Genomic DNA, 14,398 nt, shown 5'->3' on the forward strand with positions numbered 1-14,398 from the left:
GATCCATACTACCTGGCCATTAAGTAGTCTAGTGTCCCGGCATTGCTGCCTCCAACCTCATTTTTGGATATTACTACGTTCTTTACTGTATAAAAACAGACATTTACTAATAATTAATTATATGTATTTGTCTACCATTGATTTCTACCATTGATTTTTGTTCAACATTTTCTGTAATTAATTTGGCTGTCAAGTAATGCTGATAACAATCAAAAACAAATTTATGAAAATTCCATTCTACATACTTTATTAGTAAAGCAGCACTGGGTTAAAAATCAGTTTTAAAATGCAAAACAGAATGTGTTGTTACATGCTGTCAGTAATCTTTCTTCCAAGTGGGAAACCTAAAAAAATCTTTGCTAGTGGTGAAGCTTTCGGCTGTTTCTATGTGTGTCTTGGTATTACAACATATTATAATATGAAAACAAGGACGTACCACTTTATCTCTGATATGAAGCGAAATTTAATGAAGAGGATAGAACATCTCGCCGTTGATACCTTACAAATGGCGGCAATACCCATAATGCACTTCGATTCTCGCAAGTGTGACGTCATCTGACAAAGACTGATAAAACAATCAAATCTGGTGCGGAAGAAACCATTGATATCGATCATCTCAAAATCACGATGGCAAGAATTATTCTGCTGCTCTTTTCAGTCGGTGAGTTTAAATCCACTGCTTATAACATGTTTTTACATTTTGTAAACATCTTTTTTAAGCACTTTATATAAAGTATTGTGTGTACAGTAAGATTTGACAGTTTCATTACATTTCTCTAGACAGCCATGGCAAGAGCAGTTATTAATCCAGATGAGCCTACACCAGTGAGTACTGTACATGCCGATTTAAATCATTTAACCAACCCTATGATTGTTCATATTACTGAATGTTTGTATCTGTCAAACGGTGCCGCTTACGACTGCTCTTCTGCAGTAAGATATATAGGCCTTATTCCGTGTGGAGAACTGACGGAGTCTCATACGGTAATGAATGCTCAATCTGTCTCAAAACATGGTAATATCACATTTGTGCTCTTATCTACAATTTAAACTTTTAGGTATTCTCTAAATACATAATGTGGTTCAAATGGGTTCCTCTAAGAGACGTGAAAAGTCAACATCTTTTACTGTTTTAAAGGGAGGAAGCAGATGACACACAAATTGCCCATTGGGGTCCATCTGCTGAAGTCGTGACATACAACAGCTTTACAGTCGTTGACTGTCAAAGGATGTTTGTTCTGGGCATAAATGCATCTCTTATGAGACCATATGAGGAATATTAGGCTGTGAGGTAAATTATTCCATATAAGGTTTGAGAATGATGCATTGTCATTAAGTCATCTTCAGACAGACTGATGCTAAAACAGAAGTGCTGTTAAGTGTTGGGTGTAACATATTAAAATCGTATTACTTTATATAAAAGTAGTGTTACATCTTACCCTTTTGATACCGGAGTAGATATTTACTTACAGTTTAAGATATTACTTATATTTTCCAAAACATTATTTGCACATGATGCTTATCGGCATGCCTCATGCAATTGATGTGATGTCCAGTAAGGAGATATAGTGAACATTATTTTGATTTGTTTTGTGGGAAGGACCACTACCATATCATCAAAAGCAAATCTTTGCTACTCCAAGCACTGGTCTGTAAAGTCATCTTTAGACTAACTGCAAAAAGATAAATTCAGGTAATAGTTAAGAGAATTAACTGTAAAAGTCTTGTGGAAAATGAGATTGCATGTGGACCCAGCACTGAACCCTGATGCATGCCAGTGTATGGTAGTGAGACTGAGATAGGACCTTGAATTTCAGTACCTGAATTTCCCAGTTTAAATCTTCAAATCTGGTGGCCAGATGGTCTTTAGTTGAAATCTAATTTAGGTTTGTCAGCTATTTTACTGATGATATTTTTGGCACTATTAGATGCATGTGTAGATCTTGGTAACAAAATAAGATTAATCATTTCTGTTTGGTCCAGATCTCAAGTAGAAAACATGATTCTGACTATTCCTTTCATCACAACAGTCAGGGAGTTTTGTGCCACGTCTGTAAGCCTGTAATGCCTGCAGTGAATTGTCAAGCACCTCCATCTGAAGATGCTCATGATCAGCCAATACACTGTAGGTCTAACTTCTTTTTAGTTCCCTTTTTTCTAATGCTGAAAGTGAAAAGTTATCATGTTTCACTCTTCACAATGATTAGAATGTTTTGTCATGTGTGCAGTTTCTTCATGTAAATCATTTTTTTCTGTGATTTAACTTAATTCTTTAGCGGTTCGTTGGACAAAATGTTTACTAGAAAATGCCAATGTTTGACTTATTTTTCAAACATGAAAGGATAAATACCACACCACTCTATTATACAGACAAGATTGTTTTGTTCTTTGTTAAATGTAGTCCTGCACGTACAAATCTGAGAATGAATCTCTGTTTTGTGTTGATAAGTGCAACGAATGATCAAAACCAACAGTCAATATACAAAGCAATTAAAAGGTCAAACCATACATTTTTCTTTAAAATAATATATATACCCCACTTGTAGCCCTGTTTATTACTGTTACACATATCTCCCTCTGAGAATTTCTTAATTCACACCAATACAAAACATTCCAGATATGATTGTCTAATTCAATGAGTGCTGCTTTAGGAACACTATAAAAGGCACTAAAATATTGAATCTTTTCCCATCAGTCATGCCTTCTTAGTCTTAGATTATCCTTGTTTGAATACGAGGTGAGAGAACTACGGAAAGAGCTTGATGCTACACAAATCCAAGCTACATACGCAAGTTCTTAAATACAAGTTTGCACAATATAGTCCTTTCATGGCCTGTACGTTTTGATGACGTCCTTTATGGGTCTGCGACAGATGGGACAGCAAGCATTAATCTGTCTCTTGAGCCTCAGCCCGCAGTCATTACACAGACACATGTGCCCACACGTGTAAATGACGGTGTCCACCTCATGATCAAAGCACACTGTACACTCATTGATCTTGATGCTCAAGGGTGCGTCTGATGAGGAGAGGGTTGGTGAGACCGGCGGACTGAGAGGAGAGCTGGGGGCCGTCACTGAGAAGACACACATCCAAAATGATCACACAATCTGTTCTATAATATGAAAAATATTATTTGATCGATTTATATAATATAAATATTATTCAGATAATGATTCTTAAGAAAACACATATATTAAAAATGGTTTCGTTCAGTATTCAAGCAATACTGGAAAATTCATTAATATATACTTTTTATAAAAACAATATTTTAGAGATCCTTCAAGGTATCGTGGGAACGATATGAGGGTGTGTAAGGGAGTGTACGAGTCGATTTTTGGGTGCACTGTTCCTTAAAGAGCTGTTTCTGTGAGACACAATATCAGTATGAACAGAGTGTGTGCTTATTAAGACTCACCTAGAGAAGATTCAGAGGCCGATGAGGATCTGTTGACACTGAAGGCAAGATCAGAGTCACTGTCATCAGGTGTTGATCCCTGAGATGGCGATGAGCAGCTGGATGGGCTGGACTGAATTGTTCCTTTTGGACACAAACAGTAATAAACATGATTCAAATTATTAAAGAAGAAAGCATACACCAATTGAAGAGATTACAGCCATAAAAAGAGACTTTTGAAACACAAGTACCATCCTGAAGCCCTAAGGATTTGTAGGTCGTACACTGAAATATATTCCTTACCCTGGGTGTGATCTATTTTTCCAACCTTATGTTGAAATATAGCTAGCTCTCACTTTCTTTGTCTCATACACATTTGGGTCATTGTACAGTTGTGGTGGTAAATGATGTCATTTGTTCTAATAATTTCATGATATGTCTGACAGTCCGACTGATAAGATACTAAATACATTTTCCTCAGTTGTTAGTGCTAATACCATGTATACCATTTTTTCTATATTTGTTTTTGATTTGTCTTAAGTTTGTCCTACATTGTTTATTTTTTGTATTCTTCTTTGCATCAATGCAAATTTGGAAGAGTGCTATATTTTTAAAAGCAATAAATCTGAATGAAAAAGTAATGCAAAATATTGAAAATATTTATACAACTCATATGAACCTGACTACGTTCTTAAAGTTAATTGATATGTGATTTAACAAAACATACACTAACAATCGAATGTTTGGACAAACTTTGGCTATTACTTCAAATATTTGATTGCTAGTGTAAAGACCCTTTTACCACACAATAACAGTTTATTCACTTTTCCATATAGCATATCACAAGAACAACATAGCGGTTCAATAACACAGCAGAATAATAATCGTTTGTTTTTACCTAATATCCTGAGTCGGTTCACGGCCCCATGTAGTGTGAAGAAAGCCCAAAGAACCTGAGAGGAGTCGACACACAATAGACGGCCACGTGCCCCTCCGTTAACCCCGTGATGTACCTCGCCGTTGGCCAGAAGGGTAAAGCTGAGCACGTCGCCTGCCGTCGGCACAGGAAAGCCCCTGTACACCACCCAGTACTCCTTACGGTCCAGAAGCACTTCCGGGTCGGCTGGAAGCTCGCCAGCATTGAGGGTGCCAGGATCGCACGAGGTCATACCAAACAGAAGTGCCCCAAAGTACGGCAAGCCAAGATGGCCCACCTCCACATACAGCGTCTCGCCCACCCGGACGGGCCTGTCGCTGAACATCAACGTCCTGCTGTTGTCCAGAAAGTGCGTGCACGCTACTGTGCGGTCGTTAGAGAGCACGACGTCTGGACCTCGGACAGGATGAAAATGCAGGTCAGTGTCAAGGGGTGAGGACAGCCCTCTGATTGCTCTCTGGGTGGTGGAGGCGTTGGACGATGAAGCCGTAGAAGAGGTGGAGCAGCACGGGTTGAGCTGGTTGTACCTGCTGAGTTGCAGTGTGGCGATCTTGGCGGCGGCGGCCTGGTTGGTCTCTAGCTGGTTGTTGCTGTAATTGGCCGAGTCGTGGTTGCTCTGGGGAAGATATGCGCTGAGTCGAGCGGTACTCAGACACCCTGTGGCCACGCTCTCAGCAAACGTGCTCTCTAAAAGAAAATAGAGAGATCAGTGACCTAATAACAAAAGTTTGTGGAAGTGTGCCTTCACAAGAACATCCCAAATCTAAATGTGATGCAGAACTGTTTCTTGGATAAGAGTCTTGGATAAAAAACTAAACTAATGTTTTAGTGACCAAAAGTTATGTCCGGAGAGCATATTTGCACAATATTTGCTTTAAATGCCCTCAGGTTCAATTAATGTGCATTCGTATTCTAATACACAAAACAAATGCAAAAAGGAACAAAATGTCCACAGGAAAAAGGTAGAGTTTTATCAGTTATTAATATTTAGTTAAAGTGGTGGTGCAACGGTGTGTCGTGCATTCTGACTTCTTTACAATGTTAAAAGTGTTGTCTTCTCATCCTTAACATGGTCATCTTGTCAAAAAACGAGTTGGACGTAGTGCGTAGTATTGCTGTGCTCGATAGACTCCCCCAGTGTTCATACAGGTTTCAAACTGTTTTTTCGAACATGAAAAATTGTTACGTAACAACTTTTCTAAGTTCCTTATTGGACAATTCTCCCAGAAAATCATGCGGTACGCCCACGCATCAACCCTGGAGAGCGGGAGAAGGAACATGCGCACAAGTCACTTTCACTTGTGTGCAGGAGAGACAGAGAGAGAGCACTATGTTTACAAAGTTCAGCTGTGTTGTTTGTTCACTGCATTTAGGTGATGAATGTAATATAAACGGTGGATTTAAACGCTGGATTTGGAGATCAATTGAAACTGATAGATGGAGCGGCGGTCCTAGCGCTAAAAGATTCTGGACATGAACCGCACGTGGTAAGTGAAACTGATGTCTGTGTTTTTTTGGCAATGAGCACCTGCTTTAGTTCCGCCTCCTCCCCCACACAGGCGTCGCATGTTTTCGGAAATAATCGTACAGCTGTATCTGTCTTTTATGAATGTGATTACAATAAGGACTTTGCAGATATTTGAAGGGTTCAATACTATTCTGTAAGTACTCAAGATTAACATGAGATATACAGAAATTGTCTGAGTTATGGCAGCTTTAATCTTCTGTGGTTTTTGACCTCAGCACGATTCTCTTGGCTCTGACTTAATAAACTTTCTTCATGTGTCGTGTCATTTCTTGCCAAACTTCCTTAAATTCTTCCCGAAGCTGTTTTAATTTACACTCCAAAGACAGCTACGCAATACTCATATATTAAGTTTGATCCACTTTTGGACGTAGAAAGAAATCAAATACAAATTGTATTAATTGGGAAACAGTTTAAGGTTGTAATTTGTTTAAAAATTGTCATTCCAAACTTTCTTCTGCAGGACATAAAAGAAGATATTTTGAAATAATAACATTGAACACCATTGACTTCCATTGTATTAAAAGACATTTAACAAAATATTTTCTTTGGTGTTTTACTGAAAAGAATAGTCAAATACGGGTTTTGAAACACATGAAGGAAAAAAAATTATGAAAATCAAATCTTTATTTTAAGACAGAATTGTCTTATGCTCATGCCATTTCAATATCTTACATGCAACCAAATAATCCACTTGTAATCGGATTGATTACTCAATTGGACTGAAAAGCCTTTATGAAGCTTAACAAAATGTTAAAGAGGAATAATGTTGTTCATCAGATGTTGATATTTGGCCTATGCGAGGTCATTTGAGCTAGTTTTTGGATCGTTCTGAATAGCCATTGGACTGGATTTGTTATGCAAGTCTGGCAACCCTAGCTGGGTGCTTGCGCAGAATTTTGGTTCGGAATATATTTCATGTACATGTAAACAAGTTTCTGAATTGTATTGCAACATTTCGGCGGCATAAAAACAGCACTGAAATGATCTGCAATCAGATTGAATTCATTCGGACTGACAAAAATGGGTGCATGTAAACAGCCAATGAATCTGTCCGTCCGTCCTCATGATACAAACAACCTGACTGACAACCCAGACAAAACATGTCTATAGGTCTGGATCTGGTCAACTGTTCTGAAGGGCTGGCAGCCTTTCTCTGTGAATACACGGTAGCATTGACCAAACATGGTCAGTGATCTCATCAGATAGAAGGTAAACAAAGTCCTTGAGTACTGGAAAGAGCAAGGCAGTAGGAAAGCTTAGAGAGAACAATAGAGAGAGAGGAATACTTCTTTAGGCTGAGCTACTGGGGTTCATCTAGTGTGTGAGATTCAGTTGAATCAGTCGGTCAGGGTTGCACCCTGCTCATGATGACTGTTTCTTTGGCATTCGGCCCTTTGGTGCTATCACGGGGCCCCTTGGACGTAGTTCCAACAAAACTGTGAGGCTGCTATCTAATCAGTGCTAAAATGAGCTCTTGAAATGAGTCTGCTAGTTCTTTCATTCAAGCCCTAGTGTACAGTACACTACACTTTACCACATTTAAGGTATGTATCCTGCAGGCTTGCAAACACTTGTGTCTTGATGGCAACTCCTCACCATTAACACGGCAGCAGCAATTGGTGATCTCATGACAGAACAAGGTTTACCGTTTTCTTACGACCGTCTATAGGTCTACGGCCTATCCTAGAATGAATCTACCTTCGCTGTTATCTTAGAGGAAAGCCATGTGTCATAGTGAGATTTAACAAATGCATCAATTGGTGTCCCCTGGCCTCATCACTTGGAGCTGCTAAAGTTTATGAAAACTTGCGACATACCGCAAATCTGTAGGACCTCCCTGCTAAGCTTAAGAAGGTGCTCTGCGCACAATCAAAGATGCAATGCATGCAAGATTGTATTAACTGACCGCCCAACAACCAACAAGTAGACAATTGAAGGTAGACACACTTGCACAGATGAATTGTTCACCATAACACAAGTAATGTGCAAAGTTTCATATTGTGACCAGACCAGTTGAGGACTCTCTGATCTGAGGACTTACCCAGCAGTGTAACCTCCTGTGTGATTCCATAGATATCAATGATTGCCCAGACTGGGCAAGCAACACTTAGACCGCAGTGGAAGAGAATGGGCTCCCCGTCATTGATACTGTAGAAGACCCGGCCATGGCGGTCAGCCCAGAAGGCCAGAACATTGTCCCGCATGGCCAGCCTCTCGGGCAGCGCCTTGGCCCAGTATCCAGGCCGAGTCACCAGGTCCGGACAGGCATACTTGGGTATGTCTGCCAGGGTGAGCTCGCTGGGGTCTAAGCTGGTGAAACCGAAGCGAAGAGCCCCGCTCCAGCCTGTGTGAACTCCCGAGAGGCGCAAACGCACCTTCTCGTACAAGCGCACGGGTCGCTGGCTGAAGGTGATGCCATTGCAGAAGCTGTTCTTCCGAGTGGCCCGTCGCAGTTGGGCATCCAGCCGAATGCTCTTGCCCTTGGCGTGGGGGTGAAAACGGGGCGACTCGATGCCGATCGGTGGTGCAGATGTGCGGCGATCCGCTCCACTGTTGGTAATAGTGCAGTACTGCCTGCTGGCCACTGGGCGGGGCTGTCGACTGGCATCTGTTGGAGCAAAACATCACAGCACATCAGAAACATCAAAACAGTGTTGTAATGCATACAACAGCAAATTTGATTCACATGGCAAGTTCTTTACTATTAGACAAAAAGCAAGACCACTTTGAAAATTAGACATATGATAAAAGTTTAAATTATCTTAAAGACATGTTGTGATGTAAAAACACTAACTCTTTTGTCCAAAAGGCCAGATTTTTTTGCATCCATGATGCCCTTTGAAAGGCCCTGTTTTTTTACAATATTCATCTCTCAAGGGCACTGAAAAGGCCTTATTCCAGGAAACGGTATATAATAAGCAGTATAAAAACAGCAACAGTAAATAATATGATACTGACAGTGTTGACAGACCTGCCGGCATCAAAGCAGACCACATCAACAGCAGTAAATCTTTTGTGCAGTTTTTTCAGCGCTTGAAATGAGAGATGAATGCTTCTGAAATAGCACTTCACAAGCAAACAACCTAAACCTGATCTAGCACAGTCATAATCAAACTGAATGAATCCCACCTTGGAAAAATAAAACCAAAAGTGAAAATTGTAATTTGCAAGTGAAGCCTATTTTCCTATTTTAGGATTGTATAAATACATCATTATAAAAATATGTATTTTCATTTTGATAAATACACACATTTCTTTTATTAGGAATGTGATTTGTTTGCCCATTGCAATATTGTGGGATTAAATATATCAACATTATAATACCTTTACCTTTAGAAGCCAATTCAATTATTAAACGTCATAGAGTTGCCACGTTTTTTGATTTACTTTAGCATTTCCTCCTACATTCAATATAGCGATTTGATGAAAAGCTAGTGGATTATCCGATTTATACCATGGTAATTTGCCAAATTAAAGCTGTTATTGATGTTTACAGGGAAATATTTGATCAGACAGGTGAAAATGACAGTTATTTTTTCGACTAATTTAAACTGACTAGAACTACCGGTACATTACACCGTTTTAATGCACACCTTTCAGCCAATTGGAATCGAGTATTCAAACAGACCCAGGTATAATACACAAAAAACATCTGCAGCATCTGTTGTTTAATGTTGTCAGAATTTTGGTACATGTTCTGGGCATACGTACTGTCATTTTGATATTGATAAATGTTCACGTTTCATGAAGGATAAAGGCACACCAACAAGGATGTAAAAGAAATATAACCAGTTTCCATTCATGCTTGCCTTTTCCTTTCAATAGCACTTAACTGCTTTAGTTTGTGGCCGGTCCAGAATAGCAAGGCTGCAGTCTAAGAGTCTCTTTCATAAACAGATGTAAGGCAGAAGTCATAAAATACTAGAGAGTCACCTCTTCACAGGCTGTGATTAAAGGAGCTCTCTGCTGATTTGTGTACAGGCTCAAGGAGAGATGAGAGCCATAAACTCCACTGGTGAAGCACGGTCTGCTTTTTCATGGGTTCCAAATATAGGCCTGGACCATCCAATCAGGCTAATGACAATAAAACTGTCTGGTCACTTGACTCCTATCTCCAGCACACACACACACGAGTCCACAGCTCTGTCCATGCAACAGTTGTTCACCACTCGTTACTAAACAATGTCTGAAGTCTGTAGCCTGAGCCACTGGACATCAGCAAAGAACCACAAACACACCACCTACAAGAACAACAGCAGATGATGTGAGATGACCCTTATAGATCAAATCTGAAAACTTTTACAGTTTAAAGAATAGCTTATGCTGTTGGCGCCAATAGCCAAGTGGGCACATTCCATGAACAGCGCTTTGGGCGACCCAAGTTTTAGTCCACGCTTGTGTTCCTTCCAAATTAAGCTGTAAAGGTTATACATTAAAATATATTATAATGAACAGCTATATGACTAATTAAATTAGCTAAGTACCACAACACTGCTACACTCATACAGTATTTATAACGATCACATTGAAATATTATGGTTCTAATTTCATAGAATATAAAATGTACAAAAACTTAACAATGACACAAAAAAGTTAGTTTCACAAAAAGCAGTCAGCATCTATTTGGCATGTTTCGAAACTCACCAAAAGATTTTCTAAATGGCTAAAAATGGAGTCTATCACGGTCACAATCCATGTTAACGTAAAACAAAATAATTTATATGTCTAAACCCCCCCAAAACAAATAATATACATATATGTATAAAAAAATCTATTACACCATTATTATTATTATTACGTCTTTCATTTATTATAACTGTATTGAAACCCACATCTGTTTTTATCAGTAATGGTTGTGATTTGTTTTTTTATTAAGTTAACTCTGTCACAGACATTTCAATAAAACCTCAGAGCACACCATCCATAACTTTCCAATCCTTCTGGTCAGAGATGTGCACAGCACACGTGTCAGGCACATAACAAACGTATTCATGTTCCAGAAGTGTTTAAAAATGTAGTGTTACCTGTTCCAACATCGTATCCATTCAATGACACGCCCTATCATCATGACAGCTTTCTAAAGCTGAAACAGTAAACAGTAAGCCTATCTCCAATGCCTCATTGTATGCCGTCGAACGTGTCTGCTTATTTTAAATGCAGTCATGTAAGTTGTGCATTTATAAAGTCCATGACAGAACAGAGGCAGTTCAATGTGATCGCTGTGGGCAAAACTGGTTACTGGAGGGTGGGGATTAAGCACACAATGAGATAGGATCCTATAATGGATACCGGATAGAGCTTGATCTTTAAATATCAAAACAAAGAATTCTCAGGACAGGTAAATGATCTTCACTGCCATGAAACGCATATTATGCTCCAACATTCAGCAGAGTGTGAACTAACACCAGACCAGAAAGATAAATGTAGGCTCTGAATGGAAATGATGTATCCATATGGTATGCTTCAGACAAGTCTGGAGATAGAGATGCATGAAAGCAAATAAGATGCACTGTAAGATGCACTAAGCTACAGCTTTTCCCACAGATAGCTCTTCATCTTCTGTAGCACTTACGGTCAATCATCTGCATGAACTCTTTCACGAGGGCTCATAAATCTGTTTATTATCAGAGAATAGAAGCGTAAATACAGCCACATAAGGACTATCCAAACCCAAAGAAGCTAAACCTTCTCCACACATTCAGTCCTTGCTTTCCTCTCCAAATGTTCACTATGCCTTATCTGCCCAACGCAACTCAACATGAACACAAAACGAAAATGTAACCAATACTGGTTAAGTTATGCCTAATAAGCAGAATATATTTCATCAATGACACATTTGCAACTTGAACATCACCCGTCATCTTCTCACTCCTACGCAGCGCGCGCTGAAGCCCAATATAGTTCGGACGCATAATAAAGCACGGCCGTGTTGCACTGTACATAAGGAATTGAAACCATTTGTATCCGTATGCAATGCTATAAAACTATGTATTTATGTTATCGGACAAATCAGCTTTAAGCACAAACAAGCTACATCCTACCTAATAATGGTTTGGGTGTTGTATTCCCCATTACTTCCAATAATTCCTCCTGCTTGGTGACAAGTGAATCGCGAAAGCTGCTGGTCTGTCCATTTATTATCAGATGTTCCGACTATTCTCGCAGTGGTAGCTGTGTGAGATCTCTACGTGTTAACGAATTGTCCGACAGTTGCGGTGTCTTCATCCCATCATGCACACTGAAGCGGCTCTTTAAGCCGTTAACGTCTATTGGCGCATTGGCCAGCTGAACCCTCCCCGCACGCGCTCAACGTAAAACGCGTCCGACGCTGGGAGCGCGGGATGTGACATTACTAGTGCCAAGTGCGGAGACGCAATCTCTCGTTTGCAAACAGCTGGGCGTCACGGAGCGAAAGTGAATAAATGATATCGCTGAAAGAAAGAGCTATAGACGCTCTCCCGACGCGAGTGTTCCTATCGTCACAATTAAAACCGCGCATCCAGTACGCAAGAAACGCGTCCACCGGGGCGCGCGCCCTTTATTGCGTTATTCCAAGATTGAAATTATGTGACGCGATGCTACAAATTAGATTTTGACAGCTTTCTTCGAGAAAACTCATAATACTTCCCGTGTAAAGCAGGCAACACATGAATTCATTTGAATTTAACCATGGTAGCCATCATTTTATGTTTTTAGTCGAACCACATATTCCTTATTGTCTCACCACATAACATGTTTACCACACTTGTACAATAATTTTTCTGTTGCTGTACATGATACTCTTCATGTGGCATTACCATGGTACATTTTGAAAGTGTGTTATATGTTGCAACTAAATAAGGTAAAATAGCTATCGTGATCTCATATTTAATTGTTTTATTTTTAAGATAATTACAATAACACGTAAACTGTAAAAAGTAGACTTTCTCGAGGCATTAAAGACAAAACAAATCATTAAAAGTTAATCATTAGCTTCACATTTCATGACTACGGTAAACCGTTTGGAATAATTGTGGGTATTTTTGAAAATGACACAAGCCCTTGTGAGGAAATCCCCTGTCCGGCCCAGCCCCCATCCTCTTTCTTCACAACCTTGACCGCTGGGATCCTTCAGCAAGCTGCTTCCTGTCTTATGAACTGTAGCCGTCTCTGAGGAGCTCTGTCCAAACAGACCCAGCCCATGATTGCCGGCCGCCGGCCAACCCACGTCTGCCCCAAATCCACTCCAATGAGTCCATCCTCACATTCTACACAGTGTGTCACCTGGTGTGACCATTCAGACGTTAACATCTTCATTTCATAGCCATACATTTGAAACAATGTCAAATCATTTAGGATTGACTTTTAGCTTTGGTTGATGCGATAGGAACTCTTTGGCCATTTCCGTTAAAGACAACAAACTATGAAAAATAACTTTGTATGCCAAAGAAATGTAGCGGGATTTTTAGGGTTTGTCTGTTTTAGGGGTGTGTTGTAATATGGCAGTGTTTTCAAAGAAAAACAATCTACCAAGCAATGCAGTTTCATACAATTAATATTCTAAGAAAACGAGATGCCTCTGAATGGACAGTGTATGGACAATGACATTCTTTAACATGTCCGTCATAGTTGTAGAAGAAAAGACGACAGCAACTGTGATTTACACAGGAAGAATGAATGAGGCGGAGACTTTTTGCACAGTTAACAGTATTACACATGAATAAAAGCTCTTTGTTTGGAAAAAATTATAAATACCAACAATATGCAACAAAAACGAATTTTTGGAAAACCTTGAATGTGTACAGTATATCTAATTCTTTTATTATTTCGTTAATGGTATTCTTTCTTTTTTTAGATTTTGGGATGAAATATAAATCAGAAATAGACTTTGTTTCATTCAATCTCAAGCACATCCATGCCTTAATTTCCTCATTATTTACAAGGCTTACCAAGAACAAACACTGCATATATTTCCTAAATTAAATTATACTGTAAGGCTCTGCAGACCTTTCCTCTGGAACGGCTGACACAAATGCGTCAGTTTGATTTCGTGAATCTGTAAGCTGTCGTCACGGTCAGGATGGGACTTGACAAAAGGACCATGCATGGCATTACATTTTTGCAAGACTGTGCCAGAATAGGTAAATATAGCAAGGAAATTAGCATGATCTTTAGACATATATGTTTAAAAGTACAGAGAAATGGGACACATAGCTAGAGAGAACACATCTCTTAAGTCAGCGTAGAAGCATTGTTTTCTTTGACAGAAGATGCATTCACACTGTGTCTTGGACTATGGTATCAGAATTGCTGCCATGCGGTGGACTGCTCCTAGGGCTGTGAAGTGTTACGTTAGCATAATTCCCGTCAAGATTCAAAGACGCCGGAGAAATGCTAAGCAGATGGCCAACTGGGAATAATGCATGTGGTTGTCTGAGCAGCAGGGGAATCTTGTCCAAACCCCAAATCTTGGATCTAATGACAAAATGAGTCATAACCACTGTCTAAGCGGACCCAACGTCACCATTAAATGCATGTGCAAAGCCTAGAATCATAATT

At 39.6% G+C, this 14,398-nt stretch overlaps 1 protein-coding gene across 1 annotated transcript; it reads right to left on the reverse strand.

Annotated features, from left to right (window-relative positions):
• Positions 1-223: 223 nt before the first annotated feature.
• Positions 224-12,105, reverse strand: neurl1b (neuralized E3 ubiquitin protein ligase 1B). Its single transcript, XM_079479738.1, has 5 exons — positions 11,902-12,105; positions 7,902-8,468; positions 4,294-5,019; positions 3,417-3,539; positions 224-3,074 (listed from the first exon to the last, which is right to left on the reverse strand). Exons 1-5 carry the CDS (start codon positions 11,930-11,932, stop codon positions 2,827-2,829), a joined length of 1,695 nt encoding a protein of 564 aa, XP_079335864.1. The 5' UTR covers positions 11,933-12,105; the 3' UTR covers positions 224-2,826.
• Positions 12,106-14,398: the final 2,293 nt, after the last annotated feature.

This window comes from Barbatula barbatula, assembly GCF_947034865.1.
Source record: "Barbatula barbatula genome assembly, chromosome: 18".
In the NCBI taxonomy this organism is placed as follows: Eukaryota; Metazoa; Chordata; class Actinopteri; order Cypriniformes; family Nemacheilidae; genus Barbatula; species Barbatula barbatula.